Source organism: Lolium rigidum, chromosome 3 (genome assembly GCF_022539505.1).
Source record: "Lolium rigidum isolate FL_2022 chromosome 3, APGP_CSIRO_Lrig_0.1, whole genome shotgun sequence".
In the NCBI taxonomy this organism is placed as follows: domain Eukaryota; kingdom Viridiplantae; phylum Streptophyta; class Magnoliopsida; order Poales; family Poaceae; genus Lolium; species Lolium rigidum.
Window position 1 is genome coordinate 125,892,774 of NC_061510.1, and position 23,207 is coordinate 125,915,980.

Here is a 23,207-nt window from a genome sequence, read left to right on the forward strand (position 1 = left end):
GGCGTGCCGCAACCGTTCTCCGCGCATTCATCGCCGTGTACCCACCCACGAATTGCGGCTCCATAATAAACTACCAAAAAAGCCTTCCGGTCCAGCCCAGCCGAACGCACGGTCCCGATCGAACGGCTTTCCACGCCGGGACCACACGATAGGTCAGTCCTGCGCGAGAGCGTGGACTGGCTAGCCCTGGAAGTGCGCGCACCACGCCGCTCCAGGCCAGATATATACGGCGTAGGCATCCAAAGGCGGAAAGAAAATTATTATCGGGCGGCGTAGGTTGCGTTCTGGTCTGCGCCCACAGGCAACGCATCTTCCTTCTCCTTCTTCTCTCTCTGATTCGGCAGATGAGATTGGTTGGAGAGGGACTGGTGAGGAGGAGCGAGGCGAGAGCAAGCGACGACGAGCAAGGATTCGGTGCGGCGTCGCCGTCGTCGGCTTAGACACCTGCCACCTCTTCTCTCTCCTTTTTAATGCCTAGACGCACAGCACTGATTGCCAGTTGCCTGCCTGGGCGCCGCCTTCTTCTCCACCCCTCCAGCGGCACCACCACAGCACACCACTGAGCTCTCCACCTCTCTCCCGCCCCTGCTAGGGACCGGGCGTGATCAGGTAAAACTTCGAATCTGCAAGTTGTTTTTCATGTTCCTGTTTCCGCTGCACGAGATGTGTTTGTGAGTGTTGAGTCTCTGGATCGATCTTGCGCCGGGCGGGATTTGGCGGTTCCTTTTGATTCTCTCTTGTTTTGGGGGCTAGTGTTGTACTTGTTCTTTGGCCAGATTGGTGAATTCTTAGCGGTATACCCGGTTGCTTCGCTGTATACATGAGATCGGTGAGTTCCTAGTGGTTTACTTGGGTGCTTCGCTGTATACATGAGATCGGCGAGTTTCCTAGCGGTATATTTGGTTGCTTCGCTGTATGTACGAGATCGGTGAGTTCCTGGCGGTATAATTTGGGCGATGCGCTCTCACGCAAGCCGCAAAGCGCGTCTGGATGCGTCACGTTACCGAGGTTTCCTTCCTTTTTTAGCGCAACACGGTAGCGTCGCGAGCGAGTTCTTCCTGGGATTCCGCTCAGCTTTACTTTTTTCCCTTTGTTCTCTTTTGCCGACAGTTCGTACTAGTATCCAGTGTGAAGCAAGGCCGGTTGCTTTTGCTACTAATTTACTACTGTACTATTCCCTGGGAGTACTTATGTTTACGATCTTGATGTGCTCATCCCGACCTGAATGAATCTATCGAGCCGTAGTGGTGCAGTTCATCATTAACACTTGCTAGATTCGGTTTTAGCCTCTGACCCTTCTCACGGAAGACTCGTCCTGTCCTGAACTGACGCAGTACTAGTAGTACAAATGAACTTCCCTCTCGTTGTTGCAAATAGACAAAGTAATTTCTCCTAGTATGCCGCCAGCTTCCAAGCGAATTTCCTTCTTGGTGTTGTAAGGAGTTTTCTCCTAGTATGTTATCACTTGTTTCTTGTTATGATCCGCCGTACGATCTGCTTGTCTATTCCCAGGTGGCATCGCATTGCTCGTGTTTGCTTGTACTGCTGCTGATTCCTGCCTTGCTTGCTTTGGAGAGGGAGAACTGACTTCAGTTCTTCTTTGGGATTCTGCTGCGCTTTTACTTTCTTTTTTATTTCCTTCCTTTTCTTTCGCCCACAGTTCGTAGTATCCAGTGTGAAGCAAGCCCGGTTGCTTTACGAGTTACTGGTTTTTCCTTGGGGGTATTTATGGTTATGGTCTTGATGTGCTCGTTCTGACTTGAATGGATTGAGATTTAGTACTATTCAGAAAGGAATTGCTACTTCTGTCTCGTAGATACTGTGTACTAATGGGGTGTTAGCAGTAAGTATCACATCATCATCAACATTAACACTTGGTAGATTTGTTTGAGGCCTCTCACTCTTCTCATGGAAGACTCGTCCTGTCATCATGAATTGGTGCAGCAGTACGAACCAACTTTCTCTCAGTGTTGCGAATAGACAAAGTAATTTTCTCCTGGTATGCTACCAGTGTCTAAGCGAATTTCCTTCTTAGTGTTGTAAATAGATAGACACAGGAATTTTCTCCTAGCATGTTGCCAGTTTCTTGCGGTGATCTGCCGTACGATCTGCTTGTCTATTCCCAGGTGGCATCGCATTACTCGTGTTTGCTTGTACTGCTGTTTCCTGCCGTGCTTTGGAGAGAACTGTCTTCAGTTCCTTGCTTTGGAGCGAGCTGACTTCAGTTCTTGGGATTCTGCTGCGCTTTTACTTTCTTTTTTGTTTCCGTCCTTTTCTTTAGCCGACAGTTCATAGTATCCAGTGTGAAGCAAGCCCGGTTGCTTTACGAGTTACTAGTTTTTCCTTGGGGTATTTATGGTTATGGTATTGGTGCGCTCGTTCCGACTTAAATGAATCGAGAGTTAGTACTATTCAGAAATGAATTGCCCCTTCTGTCTGGTAGATACTGTGTACTAATGGGGTGTTAGCAGCAAGTATCCCATCATCATCAACATTAACGCTTGCTAGATTTGTTTGAGGCCTCTGACTCTTCTCATGGAAGACTCGTCCTGTCTTAAACGAGACCAACACAGTCACTAGCACCCATTGGCATTTTTATAGAAGAAAACTCCTGAGCACCCGCCGAACCCAAGGTTCGAACCCGGGTGGGCAGCGTGCGCTCCCGCACGCCTTGCCACCAGACCGACGGTCTGTTCTCAAGACTCGTCCTGTCTTGATGTAGTAGTAAACCAACTTTCTCCTGGTGTTGCAAATAGTACTAGACATAGTAATTTCCTCCTAGCATGCTAGCAGCTTCTAAGCGAATTTCTTCCTTCTTGGTGTTGCTAATAGAGGAGTCTTCTCCTACTAGTATGTTACCAGTTGCTTAGTGTGATCTGCCGTAGCATCTGCTTGTCTATTCCCGGTTGACATGCATTACTTGTGTTTTCTTTCCTTTACCATTGTTTTCTAACTTCTTTTGGAGAGACTGACTTCAGTTTGTACCAGAGTAAACAGGTTATTGGCTGGCTATCAGGGACACGGCAAGATGTCGGTAGCCAAGAATGAAGAGGTAATTGAATTTTTCCTCGTTGTGAGGTCAGTTCTGGCTGCTTGGATGTCTCTTTCTACCTCATAAAATTGTCCATTGTTATGTGAGCAGGTTTGCACTCATCAACTTGGACTGCGGTTGGGTGAGCCAGTTGCTGACGTTCCTATTAAGAAAAGGCCGTTTTTATTGTCCGATAAATCAGTTCCATCTGCAATGCCGCTGTCGATGAAGCCCTCGTCTAATTCCACGGGGCTGTCTGCCTCGGCTGCTGGGGCAGGCTGTAGCAATGAGCCTTTCTTGAATAGATCGAAATCTGATATTCCCAACAGATCATTTACTTCATCCGCGACCGAGAAGCAAGGACTTAATGGCTCAAGCGAGGTCCCCTCTTGTGGAGGGAGTGTTGCTCCCATTGCCAAATCGCAGAGTCAGAAGTTTCTGACGTTGGATTTACAGTTAGCGTCTCGTCAGAGTGCCAAAATTAACTCTATTTCCCCTGTCAAGAAAGAGAAGGTAGATCAGGGGTTTTCTATCTTTCCTTCAGCAATACCTTCCAAGGATGTTCAAACAACAACTGCCATGGAATCTCCTTCTAACAGTAGCTTGGGAAAACTCTCTAATTTGGATCTTAATGTATCATTGCACCCAGTTGACCATCTTGAAGTCGTGCCTACAATGCACACAGGTCATAATGTACTCCATCATACAACATTTCAGCATCAGAAGGCACAGGTTCCCCTAGTGGCATCATTATCTACAACAAGCAGCCGACTGAGTATGAATATTGGCAGTACTCTGAACCTGTCCAATGAATATGATTGTTCTAACAATAGTGGAGCAGCTGATGTTACCTTAGATTTGCAACTTAAACCACCAACTAGACCGGAGCTTGGAATAAGCTGGAAAGGACTTGCTCCTGATCCAGAACTAAGCCTCTCTCTATCTGGTCACACACCCAAGGGTCTGAATGTTCGCGATGCTATATTTACATCTGAACCAGTTGGGATGACCAAAATTGTCAGCGAGGAGGTTGCTACACCAATCTCTGATAAATCACCAGTCGAGAAGATTCTGAAACCTGTTCCGTGTAATGCAAACCCTGACACAGCCATGCCATCAACAGTTTCTGGAAATATGCAGATATTATCCAGTAGCTTGGTGAAGAAAGAGCCTGAAGAACCTCCACGGAAACATATTCAGAACAACATAAAGAAGGCACCTCTCTGTGACCAGCAAAGTGTTGGACAGGTTAGCAACTGTGCTGAATTTGAAAAAGCTGGCAATACATACCAAGTGTGTCGTAAAGCTGGCTTTGATTTGAACTCTGGGAATTTCCCAAATAATATCTGCAATGGACTGGAGGTAGTGACTGATAGTGTTCCTGTACAAACGGGCAAGTTATCTGATGCCGTTCGCACTGAGAATATGCCTGCTGTTTCTGATGTTGGGAAATTTATCAAGCATGAAGAAGTCACAACTAATATCCCGAGTCCTGTGATTACAACAATAAGTGGCCAGTCTGTGTCATCCATTGCTAAATCATTCCTTTCGAAAGGTAATGTTGCCAGCCCTGCTGTTCGATTATGTGAATTAGTTACTCAGCCCACCATTTATACTTCAGAACCTGCAGGCTCTAATCCTATCAAGTCTAGAACTGATTATAAACCAACAGCTAGTCTTCATGCTCGTGAAAATGTGACTCGCAAGCCTTGTGATACTAAAGAATCTTGTGATGTATCCAGAAGTTCCTCAAACCCTACAGCTGATTCTTTTGTTTTCAAATCTCTGCTCCGTCCTGTATTGGATGGTATGTCTCAAGGGAGTGCTTCAATGGACTGTTCAGATGACGTTGACAATGCTGTTTCACAGTTGCCTACTACCAATAAGCCTCTTGCTGAGTCACTGGTTAACAGTCAAATCACTGAGACTAATAATTTAAGCGTGGCGCTACAGAAGGAAGATCATGATATGCATCATGATTGCTCATCTGTGACAAATAAGGTTCACATCCAGGGCCTTGATGATGTGAAGCGTGCTAATTCTAAAGTTGTCATTGCCACGCACTCTGGTGAGGAGCATGAAAGTGAGGTTTCTGTTAATGGGAAATACAGAGTCAAACAAATGTTGACATCAGAAAAGAGCTTACCAATAAATAATACTGATGTTGCCATGCAACATGTTAATATTGCCACGTCTTCAGCAGATCTTAGAAGATCACCATCTTTGGGAACTTCAAGTTCCCCTAAAATATACTCTACTGGGCCATCTCACAAGAAATTTGATAACACTGTCGAGAAGAGTAGAATGGCAGTGATAAAATCTGAAAGGAGCCAGTCTCCTGATGGCAAGCAAGCTGCTAACTGTAGTGAGGGCAATGGAAAAATTGGTGCTGTAAAGAGTGAGCATGGGACAGAAACTGAAGATATTGCTAGAGCCTCTAATTTGCAGCCAAGTGATTCAGTTCTGGGTGAAGAAGATTCATATCTTGATGGAGCTTCAACCAGTCAACCTCATGATGGAAGTACAAAGTTGCAATCAGTGGGTGAAGGGTCAGAACATGAAAAATCCAAACCTGACTCTAGCATGACATCTGCTGTACAGAATGAAAAAGATGGACAGGTTAATGAATCACATTGGCGAGATGTGGCAAATGCCTATGTGAATAGGTATGACTCGTTTTTTTTTTTGCACCCATGCTGCAGTAAGCGTAACTGGCCTTTTGCCATGCATATTGGGTTTAGATTTGTTGCTGTTATCCTGGACTGGTGTTACAGAAAGCTATTGTTTTTTGTTTTCTTTACAGGAATGAAAGATGGGAGCGGTTCATGAAATCTGAGCGAGAGAAGAAGGGAGAATACCATGGTGGCAGACAAGCATACGACATGAACAATCAACGTAGGATGGACCACCGTTATGGTGGTCGTGGTGGTAGATATCATGGCCATCCAAGGAACTTCCGGGGTCCAAGAATGAACGACGATTCTGAAATTGACTTTCCAGATGAACCTATTACTGGCAGAAGGCGGCCATTTGATAATGACTTTGGGCATTTGCACCGAAATCCGCATAGGCGGTTACGTTCGCCACCGAATCAGATGCCTGGGTTCCTCATGAGAGGTATGGAGCATGGCCCTAGGCTACAGATGGATGATATCCCAGATGAGATGATGGAAGAGAGGTTTTTCGTGCCCCATCCCCATCAACATCACGCACTAGGTGATCATGAATTTATTCATAGGGACAGGAGCCATTCACCTGGGCAAAGAAGGGGTGCTCCTACGCATTTCCACCGGGGACGATCCTCTGAAACGATGAACAGGTCACCACCGTTAAACAAAACTGACAGACCATATTTACCCCACCAACGTCACATGCGACGCCGTGTTTCACCACCTTTTGACCGAGTCGGACATGATGAGAGAGGTATGCAGAGGAACATGAGGAGGTGTGGCATGCATCAAGGTGGCAGGGAAGGTGACAACTTTGAGCCACCTTTACATCCTGCTCAGCTTGCTGAACTACATGCAGAGGCTGAACATACAGAAAGAAGGAAGTTTGGGGAGAGGCGGGCGTATCGCCGGTCCATGGAAGAGAGCCCTTCCGATGACGAAGAGATGCTCTTGTACCACGGAGATGGTGACATGGAGTTTGCTGACGGTGATGGCGGCCCACGGGAGCCTGATGGCCGCTTCAGGAACAGACCGGAGCACCGGTCGAGGGGCGAGCAAGAAGACGGCGGCTACAAGTTCCGTGGTCCTCAGGGTTGTCGTGGTGGCAGCAACTCTAGTGACAGTAAATCGAAGAAGCGGAGGTACTGACTGATCTAGTCGTCGGGAACTGCCACCGGTATGAAGTGAATCTAGACTAATACAATACATAGTGGCAAGCATTTTGATCCAGCCGCCGCTTCTCTTAACCAGATGAAGAAGTGCTTGCTGATCATGCCCCTCGTCCTATATTGGTTTGTTTGTTGCGTTTTTTCTCAGGAGATATGCTGCAGCTTAACATCCACATGCAGCTGAAGCTTCTTGAACATTCCGCAAATGCTACACATATTATACTGCTTGGTATAAGCTGAAGCTAACTTGTCAACATGGAGGCGAAACCAACGTTTCTCGCTTAAGCAGAGGATAGTAAAGGGGACGACCTGTCCTTGCTCCTTCCTCAGGAATGTTCATTTGTTTTGCTTAAATTAGGCAAGGAGAAGTGTCTTTATCTCTGGGCTAAAGCTACTTGCAGTCTCGCAGGGTATTGGTAGGGCAACTTGTATTAAAGTGGCTGTCTCTATAGTTTGGTATGATCTAGAAAGGCAGTTGGGATAGTGGGATACGGATGCCCATTGTGGATCTGCATAACTAGAACATGTTGCTGTCTTGGACCTGACTTTTATCTCTATTTAATGGGTGGACCTGATCTAGAATTGCATCGAATAAATCTCTTCAGTTCTGACTTGGCACTGCCTTTTTTTATGAATCCCATCATGTCGTGGTGGAAAAGGTAAGCAGCACTGATGTGGGCGGCATGATGTTTGTACATCCTGTGCGTGAGTCAAGTCGTCTCGAAATAATTGGTTGCGTTGCTGTCGACTTGACGAGCGAGTATTGTTTGGTCGCCTGCTTAATTAGTTTCCTTTGAGTGGACTAGTTGATGGAAATCTATGCTCGATCCTGTGGATGGTGTTGAGCTGTGGATAGATGGCATCATGGACCACGGATGAGGACCAACGGCACCGTTCCTCTTGTCCCTTGCTACGACGTTTCCAGGATGACAATTCTACACGTGCAAATTCCATGGAAATTCTGCAGTTTAAGACGACCCAAGAAAGAACAGATGGGCTCTGATCTTAGAAACGTTGTCGAATTATCTAAGGACGACAGCCTCGAGGAATCGAGTTTTAGACCAAATGTTCCTATTTTCTCGCATGGTTAAGACGACCTTAGATGCGTTGTCCAAGTACACATTTGTGAAGCAATGTCCCAATTATCTAAGCCTCGAGAAAATTTCTTCTCGTGAGTCGTGACTAGATCCACACGAAAAAAAAAATGGACAATTGGGGTTTAGATCAGCACACTGTAAAAAAAAATGTTGGTATTTTCTCGCATGGCTATCAGTTTTTACAACACAGCTCGTTGATACAGTTTACATACAACTTAACTCACAACGTAAATTACAAAAAGAACTCAGTCATTCACCGCCGCTCGCCGCGGCCTTGGGCGGCGCGGGAGCCGGCCAGACGCTGATCCGCTCCTTCTCGTACTTGACGAACACGGAGCCGGCCGCGACGATCGTGTACACCTGCAGGAATAGCGTGGGCGCCTGGTGATACTTCACCAGTGACTTGCCGGAGCCGAGCTCCACCAGCAGCAGCGCGGTGAGGCCGACGGTGGCGAGCAGGCCGTTGAGCCGCTCGCTGTACGCGGTGAAGCCGAACTCGACGGGCAGGCCGAGGGCGGACCGGGGCTCCCGCAGCGGCACCGGCGGGAGCGTCACGGCCTGGGACTCGGCGGCGGCCTTCCTCTTGCGCGCACCGGCACTGCCCCGCTTCTTGGGCCCGACGCGGGACTTCATGCGCAGCACGCGCTGCTCGAAGTCGTCGTCAGCAGGGGTGGTCGTGGTGGTGGCCGTCGGTGCTGACGGCTCCGTGGTGGCGTCATCGCCGGAGGACGCGCGGAGAGGAGAAGCAGTGAGCAGGGGCGTCTGGGCGTGGAGGCGGCCGTGCCAGAGCGGGGCGCGGAGGGTGGTGACGGAGAAGGGGCTGGAGACCGGCGTCGCCATTGCTACTACCTTGGGTGCATGCGTGCACCAGCACTTGTTCGTGGTCGCGCGCCTGCGTGCTTGCTTTGCCGCTGGTTTTGGATAATTTTCGGTGGTCGATGCGTGGCTCCCGTGGCTGCACGGGGCCTCCAAAGCTGCCTCATGTTGAACTTGCAAGTTGCGTCGTTGTGACGCGTGTGAGGTGTTCGTCCGGTCGTCCTCCCGTCCTTAAAACGGTCCTAAGGTCATTTACTATTTTAGCAGTGCTATGTAGGATAAACGTCGAGGTGTAGAAAAAAGAGAACTCTTTCATCAAATATTTAGAATGGCTCGTTACTAAATATAAAATTTTAAAAATAACTCATTGTACGTCATATTTTGTTGTTATATCTAAATTGCGTGCAAGATAAAACAGTCTTATCAACCATTGCACATGCCTAAGACCCGAGTACCACGTATTACGGCACACTGACCGATTAGTAGGTCTTAAGATTAGCTTGTTTCCTTTCCTTTCTGTGAACATACAACAGAGCATGCGGCGTCCCTTCGGATGAATACTAAAATCATTAAAAGTTATGTGTTAAAAAACTTAAGTCATTTTGAAAGCTTTAAATTTCCAAAAAGTCACATTTTGAAAAAGCATATATGTTTGAATTGCGCATGTGCTTGAAAATATTAATGAATAAACATTATTTTCAAAGCATCAAATTTGTTTTTCTCATTAAAACAAAAAATCAATTTTGTTTATACCTAAAAAAAGCAACACAAGCTATCCTTTGTCAATGATATTTTACATGTATACATAGTGCATGGACATTGATATGTCTAAAAAGACCCACATCTTTTACTCTTCATGGAGGAGCATATGCTTTTGGGAGCCGTTTCGAAGGGTTTTGAAAGATCACTATTATCGACTAGGGAGTAGAATAGGCAATAATCAAAGTGTAAGATGAAAGTTGGAACTTCTATCATTTGTTTACTACGGCTGCCTAAAACACCCCTTGCAAGCAATTCTACAAAGATATATCTTGTGAAAGAGTATAGATTGCAAGTAAGTTAATGAGCAAGGAAAATGGATCGCAAAAATGAAAATGTGTCCCGAGGTTCGGATAGTAGGCACTATCCTAGGTAATTGCTAGAGAAGGCTTGGACACAAATTACGTGGTCACGAAGGCCAATCTAGTAATCTCCTTAAACTAGGACACTTGGTCCATGCCCAACTAAGAGGGATATTCACACAAAGTAGGTGATCATCGACATTCAAAAAATCTTATCTCCTTCACAAATCGCCATGAATTGAAGGTTTCCAAGTGATACTCTAGCCGTTTAGAAGGCGCAGACACCCTCCAAAAGATAACAACACTTGGCTAGCACTTGGTTCTTGAAGCCATAAAAAAATTTGACCGGAAAAAGGCATACCAAAGAATTTTGGAAAGACATATTGAAATGGAAGCTCTCAAGCCTATTCCGACGTAAGTTTAGGATGAGGTTCTTCGAGCTTTTTTTCATGCTTTCCCCGGCGGTCTGGGAAGGTAATAATCAATATGACATTTCTAATTCTCCCTTACTTTTAGGAAGAGCGTGAAATTCTTCTCCTTAAATGGGAGCAGAGCAGGTTTGAAAAAGGATCTTAGAGTGTATAGGGTTGCACTTAACGCTTTTCTTTTTTCTGCCCATCAGAGTCATTTCTCAAGGATGACAAGGAAGGAGGCATCCAAAAGACTAGCTCATAACATTAATTAGTACAAGAAAGATGCATTGGGGAAGTGACTAGCCACTTATGGCGAAGCTTAACACAGGCTCACTACTACATAGAGACAACTACCAGTCATGAACGATAGTGTGGACAACTCAAGCACCAAAGACAAAGGTATCGCTCGTAAAAGGAGATCGCCTTTAAAACCATAAGCGTATAAATGTTTCAATGCAGACTTTGACGGGGATCAAATGGTTTTTCATATAGCTTTATCCTTGGGCTCAAAGAACCTATTCCAGTGAACTTGACTACCATTGGAAATGTCGGTAGTATTTATTTTTCTTGTTTGGATGGTTTAGCCAAATAAGCGAGCTCCTTGTTGTTAGTGCGGGATTTGACTCTTTCTCTTAACTTCCCATATCCAAGCACATAAGATGCTCACATCCTTCCATGAGCACTGAGAACATTCTTTTGATGATATTATTACCAGTATTCAATACTGGGTTATTCATAGCATTATTATACCTTCCTGTTCATCGCGGGCTGGTTATTTGTCAGGTAGTGTTTACCTTTCTAACGTGTTTGGAAGTATTCGGCCAAATGAGTTTTTCTCCAAAATCCAACAAGGAATTCCGTTAATAACCAACCGGTCATGTGTCTTTTTTCCGAATGTCTTATTTTGAGAATCAACTAACCGACAAATCCGTAGCCCAGGTGATTCGCTGCCTCCAATTTTTTTTATACACATACAACATGCCGACGGTTAAACAACTTATTAGAAACGCAAGATAGCCAATATGAAATGCTAGAAAAACGGCCGCTGAAAGTATATAAAAAGACAATTCTTTTCTATTTTGATTATCTATATATTAGTATTAATATAAGTTAGTAATACTATTCTATTAGTTAAAGAGGAGAAAGGAGACTTGACATGAAGAGGATTGTACCATGAGAGAAACACAGAGGTCAACCCGCTTCAAATATGGAACATGGGTCCTAGCAATGCAACAGAATTGGGTCCTCATGTCGATCCGATCTGAATGAATATCTGGATCACTTTTTTTAGGGTTAACCTGGCATTCTTCACGATGCATTTCTTAGGGCTTTCGGTGATCCATGCATGATACTTTATGAGGTTAATAAAATAATAACTCAATGAGATGCCTACTTCTCATTAAGATAATACTTAGTTAGTTAAAGAGAAAGATAAAGATCAGTTCATAGTTGGTTACCCGAAGCCCATGTAGAGAGGCACCTATGGCTGGATCCATCATCTGCATCAACAAGAATGCGGGAAAAGCTTCTTCTTGCCCCACAGTCCCGAGCAGCATTAAGCCCGTAAGCTACTTCTTTTAGTTGAGCTGGTTGCTCCAATTGAGAGAAAGAAAGATAGATAGAGAGTAATAAGAATTTTCTTACCCCATTTGGAAGGATACCCCTCCATATAACTATCCATAACTGTTTTGTATCTAGCATGACCACTTGATAAAATATGGAGAAAAGTAGGGAAAATGCCTGATACTACGAGTATAATTTCTCTTTGGCTTATAGGTACTGTAACCGGTACACCCGTGATATGTTTAGCATGTGTTTCTTTTACGATGCATATTCAAGTTTAGGTTCATCACTATAGTAATTGGAGGGACCGGATTGTAAACATGATAAAGTAGGAGCTTAGTCGGTGATTACCCCCTTTATTTGATTAGAGCGGAAAGGACCCAAGAAATTATTATTCTTATAACCCAACTTTCTTTAATATACAATTTATTTGATTCACTCTTAGAAGGAGTTATCATGAAAATCTTTGATTTAGTTTCAAGTAATAAACTAAAAAAAACTTAATCAAAACTACTCGTCTAGCGTAAAAAATAAAAATGACCCTTCAATGGAAGAATTTATGTTTTTTTGCAAAATTTCTACAAATTTGAAGTTGAACTTAATTGAACAAGTCAAACAATTCTATTTGCTTACAATCACAATAAATTTGTCCACTACCTCGTTGTAACCTAAGCAAAATAAAAAGAAATATAAGAGACAGACCCAAATAAAGAAAACATAGTAATATTTGACGAATTAGGAAGCAAAAAATATTCAAATTTTGATACAATAAGAATCGGCACAAGTAAAACCCTTTTTTGCTTTTTTCTTGTGCTGAATAGAGGATTAAGAAGATCCGCAATTCCTCCTAAAAGGAATTAATCTTTTTATTATTCTCTCCTTTGCCTTGGATTCGATTCTCTTATTTTGCATGAGAAAGAAATGAGAAACTCCAGGAATATCGTAAGCAAACAATTTCTCGTAAAATAGGTCTAAACAAAAAAAGGATTTCTAAAATAGATCATAGATAATTCCAGCATGCAATTGCCAACAAATTGAGGTTTTTTTACCAACTTGCTTGATGGTAAGAAATCTCGGAACCTAGAAATTCATTTCGTACAATGAAACCTTTTCAAACTGTTTCTTTTTGAGAACCAAAAGAACTTGTACCGAAATAACGGATGCAAAGATGAACAAAAGATCTTGGACGCGTAATGGATCCTGAAGCACTATTTCTGCGTCCGCTAACCAAAACCTCCCACATTAGGATTGCTTCTTAATGGTTGATCAAGCTTGATGGGTTCCTCCTCTGAAACAAGAAGTTCTGCCCGGGGATAGTATCAATCACCTGGCATCCATCTATGCATTAACTATGGATATTTCATACCCGCCTATTTACTTACATAGTATTTTTCTTACTATACCTATTGAGGTAGCATCATAGACTGTATTTTTACTCTTGATACCATGGGGATAGATCATTCATCTTCCTCAGTTTACCCCTACATATATGGGATATTTTAAGAAATATGCATCTTTCTTCGTAGCGGGATCAGGGGAAAGATTAGGAAAGATAACTTCACTATACTTCTTACCGGGGCCTATCACAAGATTTTTTTTATTGGGGCAATAACTTTGAAAAGAGAGTTTTCCTATCTTTTCTTTCAACTTAGGGGAAATGCGGACGAACAATGCTAATTCTAACTCCAGATCGGAGGCCTTACGATTCTCCTGCTGGTGCTCGATGATGCGTGTAGTTGACACGTCCATTGGGAACCCCAAGAGGAAGGTGTGATGCGCACAGCGGCAAGTTTCCCTCAGTAAGAAACCAAGGTTTAATCGAACCAGTAGGAGTCAAGAAGCACGTTGAAGGTTGATGGCGGCGGGATGTAGTGCGGCGCAACACCGGAGATTCCGGCGCCAACGTGGAACCTGCACAACACAACCAAAGTACTTTGCCCCAACGAAACGATGAGGTTGTCAATCTCACCGGCTTGCTGTAATAAAGGATTAACCGAATTGTGTGGAAGATGATTGTTTGCGAGAGAAAACGGAAAAACAAGTATTGCAGCAGATTTGTATTTCAGTATTAAAAGAATGGACCGGGGTCCACAGTTCACTAGAGGTGTCTCTCCCATAAGATAAAAGCATGTTGGGTGAACAAATTACAGTCGGGCAATTGACAAATAGAGAGGGCATAACAATGCACATACATGGCATGATAAGTATAGTGAGATTTAATTGGGCATTACGACAAAGTACATAGACCGCCATCCAACCGCATCTATGCCTAAAAAGTCCACCTTCGAGTTATCGTCCGAACCCCTTCCGGTATTAAGTTGCAAAGCAACAGACAATTGCATTAACTATGGTGCGTAATGTAATCAACAACTACATCCTCGAACATAGCGCCAATGTTTTATCCCTAGTGGCAACAGACACAGCACAACCTTAGAACTTTCTCATCATCTGTCCCGGTATCAATGCGGGCATGAACCCACTATCGAGCATAAATACTCCCTCTTGGAGTTAAAAGCAAAAACTTGGCCAGAGCCTCTACTAGTAACGGAGAGCATGCAAGATCATAAACAACACATATGTAATAACTTGATAATTAACATAACATGGTATTCTCTATCCATCGGATCCCGACAAACACAACATAGAGTATTACAGATAGATGATCTTGATCATGTTAGGCAGCTCACAAGATCCAACAATGAGGAGAAGACAACCATCTAGCTACTGCTATGGACCCATAGTCCAGGGGTGAACTACTCACTCATCACTCCGGAGGCGAAAACCATGGCGGTGTAGAGTCCTCCGGGAGATGAATCCCCTCTCCGGCAGGGTGCCGGAGGAGATCTCCAGAATCCCCCGAGATGGGATCGGCGGCGGCGGCGTCTCAGTAAGGTTTTCCGTATCGTGGTTTTTCGCCTCAGGGGTTTCGCGACGGAGGCTTTAAGTAGGCGGAAGGGCAGAGTCGGGGGGCTAACGAGGGGCCCACACCACAGGGCGGCGCGGGCCCCCCCTTGGCCGCGCCGCCATGTGGTCTGGCCACCTCGTGGCCCCACTTCGTATGCTCTTCGGTCTTCTGGAAGGTTCGTGGCGAAATAGGCCCCTGGGTCTTCGTTTCGTCCAATTCCGAGAATATTTCGTTACTAGGATTTATGAAACCAAAAACAGCGAGAAAACGGAAGCGGCACTTCGGCATCTTGTTAATAGGTTAGTTCCGGAAAATGCACGAATATGACATAAAGTGTGCATAAAACATGTAGGTATCATCAATAATATGGCACGGAACATAAGAAATTATCGATACGTCGGAGACGTATCAAGCATCCCCAAGCTTAGTTCTGCTCGTCCCGAGCAGGTAAAACGATAACAAAGATAATTTCTGAAGTGTAAACATATGTAGTGGATACAGCGATCAAAACAATGGTAATGACATGAGTAAACAAGTGAATCATAAAGCAAAGACTTTTCATGAATAGTACTTCAAGACAAGTATTAATAAGTCTTGCATAAGAGTTAACTCATAAAGCAATAAATCAAAGTAAAGGTATTGAAGCAACACAAAGGAAGATTAAGTTTCAGCGGTTGCTTTCAACTTGTAACATGTATATCTCATGGATAATTGTCAACATAGAGTAATATAACAAGTACAATATGCAAGTATGTAGGAATCAATGCACAGTTCACACAAGTGTTTGCTTCTTGAGGTGGAGAGAGATAGGTGAACCGACTCAACATAAAAGAAAAGAGAATGGTCCTTCAAATAGGAAAGCATCGATTGCTATATTTGTGCTAGAGCTTTTATTTTGAAAACATGAAACAATTTTGTCAACGGTAGTAATAAAGCATATGAGTTATGTAAATTATATCTTACAAGTTGCAAGTCTCATGCATAGTATACTAATAGTGCCCGCACCTTGTCCTAATTAGCTTGGACTACCGGATCTTTGCAATGCACATGTTTTAACCAAGTGTTACAATGGGGTACCTCCATGCCGCCTGTACAAAGGTCTAAGGAGAAAGCTCGCATTTTGGATTTCTCGCTTTTGATTATTCTCAACTTAGACATCCATACCGGGACAACATGGACAACAGATAATGGACTCCTCTTTAATGCATAAGCATGTGGCAACAATTATTATTCTCATATGAGATTGAGGATATGCGTCCAAATTAAACTGAAACTTCCACCATGATTCATGGCTTTAGTTAGCGGCCCAAAGTTCTTCTCTAACAATATGCATGCTCCAACCATAAAGGTGGTAGATCTCTCTTACTTCAGACAAGACGGACATGCATAGCAACTCACATGATATTCAACAAAGAATAGTTGATGGCGTCCCAGAAACATGGTTATCGCACAACAAGCAACTTAATAAGAGATAAAATGCATAAGTACATATTCAATACCACAATAGTTTTTAAGCTATTTGTCCCATGAGCTATATATTGCAAAAGGTGAATGATGGAATTTTAAAGGTAGCACTCAAGCAATTTACTTTGGAATGGCGGATAAATACCATGTAGTAGGTAGGTATGGTGGACACAAATGGCATAGTGATTGGCTCAAGTATTTTGGATGCATGAGAAGTATTCCCTCTCGATACAAGGTTTAGGCTAGCAAGGTTATTTGAAACAAACACAAGGATGAACGGTGCAGCAAAACTCACATAAAAGACATATTGTAAACATTATAAGACTCTACACCGTCTTCCTTGTTGTTCAAAACTCAATACTAGATATTATCTAGACTCTAGAGAAGCCAAATATGCAAACCAAATTAGCAAGCTCTAAGTGTTTCTTCATTAATGGGTGCAAAGTATATGATGCAAGAGATTAAACATGAGCACAACAATTGCCAAGTATCAAATTATCCAAGACATTTTAGAGTTACTACATGTAGCATTTTCCAATTCCAACCATATAACAATTTAACGAAGAAGAAACTTCGCCATGAATACTATGAGTAGAGCCTAAGGACATATTTGTCCATATGCTACAGCGGAGCGTGTCTCTCTCCCACAAAGTGAATGCTAGGATCCATTTTATTCAAACAAAACAAAAACAAAAACAAACCGACGCTCCAAGCAAAGTACATAAGATGTGACGGAATAAAAATATAGTTTCGGTGGAGGAACTCGATAATGTTGTCGATGAAGAAGGGGATGCCTTGGGCATCCCCAAGCTTAGACAGCTTGAGTCTTCTTAGAATATGCAGGGGTGAACCACCGGGGCATCCCCAAGCTTAGAGCTTTCACTCTCCTTGATCATATTGCATCATACTCCTCTCTTGATCCTTGAAAACTTCCTCCACACCAAACTCGAAACAACTCATTAGAGGGTTAGTGCATCATAAAAATTCACATGTTCAGAGGTGACACAATCATTCTTAACACTTCTGGACATTGCATAAAGCTACTGGACATTAATGGATCAAAGAAATTCATCCAACATAGCAAAAAGAGGCAATGCGAAATAAAAGACAGAATCTGTCAAAACAGAACAGTCCGTAAAGATGGATTTTATTAGGCCACCAGACATGCTCAAATGAAAATGATCAAATTGAATGAAAGTTGCGTACATATCTGAGGATCATGCACGTAAATTGGCTTAATTTTCTGAGCTACCTACAGGGAGGTAGAACCAGATTCATGACAGCAAAGAAATCTGGAACTGCGCAGTAATCCAAATCTAGTACTTACTTTACTATCAAAGACTTTACTTGGCACAACAAAACTTAAAACTAAGATAAGGAGAGGTTGCTACAGTAGTAAACAACTTCCAAGATACAAATATAAAACAAAAATACTGGAGTAAAAACATGGGTTGTCTCCCATAAGCGCTTTTCTTTAACGCCTTTCAGCTAGGCGCAGAAAGTGCATCTCAAGTGACATCAAAGGGTGGTGCACCTACAGCGGGGTTTGGAGTTTTCTCAACCATGCATAGTATATTGGATACATAAGTTTCAGCGTCTCCCTTTTCATTAGTCTTGGGCTTGCTACTCTCATCAAACAAATTTTCAGGAACAAGCCAAGCATAGTTATGTTCTAGTGCATCATTCATAGCTAGGAGTTTACATGGTATTGGTGCTTTGATCTCCCCACCTTCATTAGCATTATTAGTGTACCTTATCCTATCTATGTCCATTTTTTCAAGGAGACCAACAAAATTAGTATGAGAACCAAGCATATTAAATTTAGCGAAGACCTTTCTAGCCTCTCTTGCTAGACCACCAAATTCTCTAAGGAGGCTTTCTAAAACAAAATCTTTCTTTTCCCCCTCTTCCAAATCACCAAGTGTAAGAAACATGTGTTGGATTATAGGATTGAGATTAACAAATTTAGTTTCCAACGTGCGAACTAAAGCAGCAGCAGCAATTTCATAAGTAGGAGCAAGTTCTACCAAGTGCCTATCTTCAAAATCTTCAATAGTACTAACATGGGTGAAAAATTCTTCTATATTGTTCCTCCCAATTATAGACCCTTGTCCTACCGGTATGTTCTTTGCGGTAAAATTAAAAGGAAACATGATAAAATAAGTAAAGTAAATGCAAGTAACTAATTTTTTTTGTATTTTTGATATAGCAAACAAGACAGTAAATAAAGTAAAACTAGCAACTAATTTTTTTTGTGTTTTGATATAATGTAGCAAACAAAGTAGTAAATAAAATAAAGCAAGACAAAAACAAAGTAAAGAGATTGGGAAGTGGAGACTCCCCTTGCAGTGTGTCTTGATCTCCCCGGCAACGGCGCCAGAAATTTGCTTGATGCGTGTAGTTGACACGTCCGTTGGGAACCCCAAGAGGAAGGTGTGATGCGCACAGCGGCAAGTTTCCCTCAGTAAGAAACCAAGGTTTAATCGAACCGGTAGGAGTCAAGAAGCACGTTGAAGGTTGATGGCGGCGGGATGTAGTGCGGCGCAACACCAGAGATTCCGGCGCCAACGTGGAACCTGCACAACACAACCAAAGTACTTTGCCCCAACGAAATAGTGAGGTTGTCAATCTCACCGGCTTGCTGTAACAAAGGATTAACCGAATTGTGTGGAAGATGATTGTTTGCAAGAAAACGATAAAACAAGTATTGCAGCAGATTTGTATTTCAGTATTAAAAGAATGGACCGGGGTCCACAGTTCACTAGAGGTGTCTCTCCCATAAGATAAAAGCATGTTGGGTGAACAAATTACGGTCGGGCAATTGACAAATAGAGAGGGCATAACAATGCACATACATGGCATGATAAGTATAGTGAGATTTAATTGGGCATTACGACAAAGTACATAGACCGCCATCCAACTGCATCTATGCCTAAAAAGTCCACCTTCGAGGTTATCGTCCGAACCCCTTCCAAGTATTAAGTTGCAAAGCAACAGCACAATTGCATTAAGTATGGTGCGTAATGTAATCAACAACTACATCCTCGGACATAGCGCCAATGTTTTATCCCTAGTGGCAACAGCACAGCACAACCTTAGAACTTTCGTCACTCGTCCCGGTGTCAATGCGAGCATGAACCCACTATCGAGCATAAATACTCCCTCTTGGAGTTAAAAGCAAAAACTTGGCCGGAGCCTCTACTAGTAACGGAGAGCATGCAAGATCATAAACAACACATATGTAATAACTTGATAATTAACATAACATGGTATTCTCTATCCATCGGATCCCGACAAACACAACATAGAGTATTACAGATAGATGATCTTGATCATGTTAGGCAGCTCACAAGATCCAACAATGAGGAGAAGACAACCATCTAGCTACTGCTATGGACCCATAGTCCAGGGTGAACTACTCACTCATCACTCCGGAGGCGACCATGGCGGTGTAGAGTCCTCCGGGAGATGAATCCCCTCTCCGGCAGGGTGCCGGAGGAGATCTCCGGAATCCCCGAGATGGGATCGGCGGCGGCGGCGTCTCGCATAGGGTTTTCCGTATCGTGGTTTTTCGCCTCGGGGGTTTCGCGACGGAGGCTTTAAGTAGGCGGAAGGGCAGAGTCGGGGGCTAACGAGGGGCCCACACCACAGGGCGGCGCGGGCCCCCCTGGCCGCGCCGCCATGTGGTCCGGCCACCTCGTGGCCCCACTTCGTATGCTCTTCGGTCTTCTGGAAGGTTCGTGGCCAAATAGGCCCCCGGGTCTTCGTTTCGTCCAATTCCGAGAATATTTCGTTACTAGGATTTCTGAAACCAAAAACAGCAGAAAACGAGAACTGGCACTTCGGCATCTTGTTAATAGGTTAGTTCCAGAAAATGCACGAATATGACATAAAGTGTGCATAAAACATGTAGGTATCATCAATAATATGGCATAGAACATAAGAAATTATCGATACGTCGGAGACGTATCACTCGACGCTTCCAGAAGGCCAAGTGGTGCGTCCCCGGCCTCCTGGTGGTTGCCAGCGGCAGGATCTTCTCGCCGGCATGGTGTATTCGAGCATGCAGCTCTATGAGCTCGGCGGAGACGCCTGGAGCTCGCCGGCGACGGGTGGTAGAGGCACTGTCCTTGATTGCTTTTTCTTATGTTTTTCCAGGGTGCTTTCTGTAAAGTGCGAGGCCCTTACTTCAAATAGTTGGTTTGTTAGGACAAGAGATGACAAAGGGCTTAGCTGCAAAATGTACCTACCACATGTAATTCAATGAAAATGCTCCTCTAGGGTCGTTGACCCCGCTTTGTGTTCAAAAAAAAAAAAAAAACAACCACAACCACATTCCACCAGGGCGAACTAAAGCAAGGTAAGCTAATAAGTGAGCGTCAGTATTGGCCTTTTAACATGTAGATTTAATTTTCTATTCACTTGTGGGATCCAGGCGTGGGGAGGGACCATGGATCCTCTCTTCTCGAGAATCCATACATCCCTTATCAGTGTATAGAGAGTTGTCTCTCGAGCACATGTTGAGGTTCATGTCCTCAATAGGAAAATGGAGCACCTAGCAATGCATCTTCACAGATTAACAACTACGAGACCACCTCTTTCATTCTAGGGTGACGGAGGGATTGTACCATTCGAGCCTCTTTTTCAATAAAGAAGAAGGAGACTCCCTAACCAAGACTGCTAGTTTTTTTTGATATTTGTTTGTTTAGGTTGCTCACCAACCAAGACTGCTAGTTGATATGGAGGGACTTGCTTTCTTTGCTTGCTTCCTAATCAAATGTGCCCTTTTTTTTGCGAATCTCAAATATGCCCTTCCAACCTTGTAAATTTAACTCTGCAGGGGCAGTGACGTTTAACCATTTTCGTTGCTTATGTGATGCACTGCACGAGGTCTGGAACGTAAGTTACGGGTGTCCGTTTTATCTCCGTCAGAAGAAAAAAGTGGAAGGAGAAGGGAACAGGGTGCGGTTAGCGTTCTTTCCTCAAGTTTCTCTTCTCCGTAGTGGTACACCGGCCGGCCGCTTCTTCTCTCTTCTCCGGCAGAGTCCGGCGATGCGACTAGGACTGGCGAAGAAGAAGCATCATATCCTTCCGCTTGTACTTCTACAGGCAGTTGCACTACAAGGTTCGATTTGATTCAGGCAAAAACCAAGAGGATTTTTCTAGACCTGATCATCGACTTCGGTTTTACACTTTTACTTCCACTTTCTCAAGCAAATTAAGCCACTACCGATAATATTACTAGACAGACAGGTTTACAGTAATTTCTGATTTCTGATGGCGCCAGTGTTCTCCTTCATACAAGGCGACTCACTACACCCCCGGTACATACTATACCAGGGTCCAGGGAGGAATTGATTCATGGGGAACATCATCGACTCTCTGGTTTCAGGCTTCACAAAAGTCTTCGCTGACATCCTCTCCAAGCCACTCGATTTCCTCTCCGGCAAGACTTGCAGGTTCTCCATCTAAAACTGCCTCCATCCTTCAGTTTCCCGTTTTTCGCTAACTGCAACCCTCACACCTGATGACGCACGCAATGCAAGCGCAGCTCCGCCTGCGGCTCGACATGGGACGTCGTCTGCTACGTCGAGAACTTCTGCGTCGCCAGCCTCGCAAAGATGGCCGCCATGCTCTTCCTCCTCTACCTAGGTACATAGATACAATCCCTTCCTACAGATGCCTGCTTAGTTCAGAGACTCACATGACAACTTTCCTCCACAAATACAAACGCAGTCTTGGTGTTCTTCTACCTTGTTTACAAGCTGGGCATATGCCGCTGCGTCTGCCATGGGGTCTGCACAATCGTCTGGTCCTGCATCTCCTGCTCCTTCTCGGCGTGCAAGAACGGCTGCGCAATCGCCTGTGTCAAAATGAGGGATGTCAGACGCGCACGGCGCAAAAGGAGGAGACAGTCGCACGGCGACATCGAAGAGAACTCATACTTTAGTTCAAGCGACAGTGAGTCAGATGATTGCACTAGACACAGGACAGCGAGACGCGGTGATAATTCTGGGAGATCATTGTCACGGAGGTCAGGTGATCGGAAGAGGGTTTATCTGGAGAGGTCATTGAGGACAAGGAACCATCGGGTCACAGTCGGCATCGGCCGGCGGAGTGACGTTGCGGATGAGAAGGGGCATGGGACGGCCCTTCAGCGTCATGGAGTAAAGGTCAGTCGCACGTCGCGGTTTGCGCACAAGGGTAGCTGTAGGAGAGCAGACCGTGCAAAGGAGTGGGAACATTCTTAAAGATGCCCCGGTTCAGTTCTTTTATGTAGATCTAACTGTTCAATGGAAGTCTCTGAAGAAAAAATAGACTAATTGTTTTCCTATCTGAAATGAGTAGCAAGACTACCATAACACCCGCTAACATAATTTTGCTTGTTTTCTTCATCGAACACATACATCTGAAACATTTATGCAAAAAGTACAAACATGATATATAGAACCAAGAACAGCAGAAGCAGGAGGATCACCAAAAGGTACATTTTCACAAACCACTAGAGTACTAGTTAGGAGCAGGCAGTGCAGCGAACCCCTCTTGAAAATTAACATGGCAAGCCGGTTTAGTTTATGCTTGTTCCACCTAACTCCTCTCATGCTTATTGCTAGCACATACTCCCTCGGTTCCTAAAAAAACTTCTCAACTTTCTCTAGATACGGATGTATATAGACATGTTTTAGCTATAGGTACATCCGTATCCAGAAAATGTTGAGAAGCTTTTTTTGGAACAGAGGTAGTACTTTTTTAGATACACGATAGAGGACAGCCGAGTGTCATTGTTAGAGCCACCGAGAGCCATTGTTGGTTATCTCTCCAATTCAGTTCACTTCGAACACTACAGAAGCACATGCTGCGTTTTTCTTCTTCTTTTGTCTCTGTCTTGATTTTGACAAATAATAAACTAGTGATAAATATGGACGTTGTGTGAGAAGGTGCGTTGTTTTGGAGGGCTTGTTTTTGGTTCAGTTGCAGCATCAAACGACCAATACTAGTGCGCACAACAGCTATAGCAG

General features: G+C 44.0%; 2 protein-coding genes across 3 annotated transcripts; one reads left to right on the forward strand and one right to left on the reverse strand.

Moving 5' to 3' along the window:
* Positions 1–557: 557 nt before the first annotated feature.
* Positions 558–7,414, forward strand: LOC124702288. Of its 2 annotated transcripts, none has more exons than XM_047234411.1 (4): positions 558–609; positions 2,998–3,052; positions 3,143–5,697; positions 5,835–7,414. In XM_047234411.1, exons 2-4 carry the CDS (start codon positions 3,029–3,031, stop codon positions 6,847–6,849), a joined length of 3,594 nt encoding a protein of 1,197 aa, XP_047090367.1. In that variant the 5' UTR covers positions 558–609; positions 2,998–3,028; the 3' UTR covers positions 6,850–7,414. The 2 variants fall into 2 exon arrangements, with proteins under 2 accessions (XP_047090367.1, XP_047090369.1); XM_047234413.1 differs by lacking the exon at positions 558–609 and having other exon boundaries at positions 2,390–3,052; positions 3,143–4,586; positions 4,662–5,697.
* A 692-nt stretch (positions 7,415–8,106) lies between these two features.
* LOC124698190 lies at positions 8,107–8,965 on the reverse strand. The gene has a single exon (XM_047230707.1). The coding sequence runs from the start codon at positions 8,804–8,806 to the stop codon at positions 8,216–8,218; it is 591 nt and encodes a 196-aa protein (XP_047086663.1). The 5' UTR covers positions 8,807–8,965; the 3' UTR covers positions 8,107–8,215.
* Positions 8,966–23,207: the final 14,242 nt, after the last annotated feature.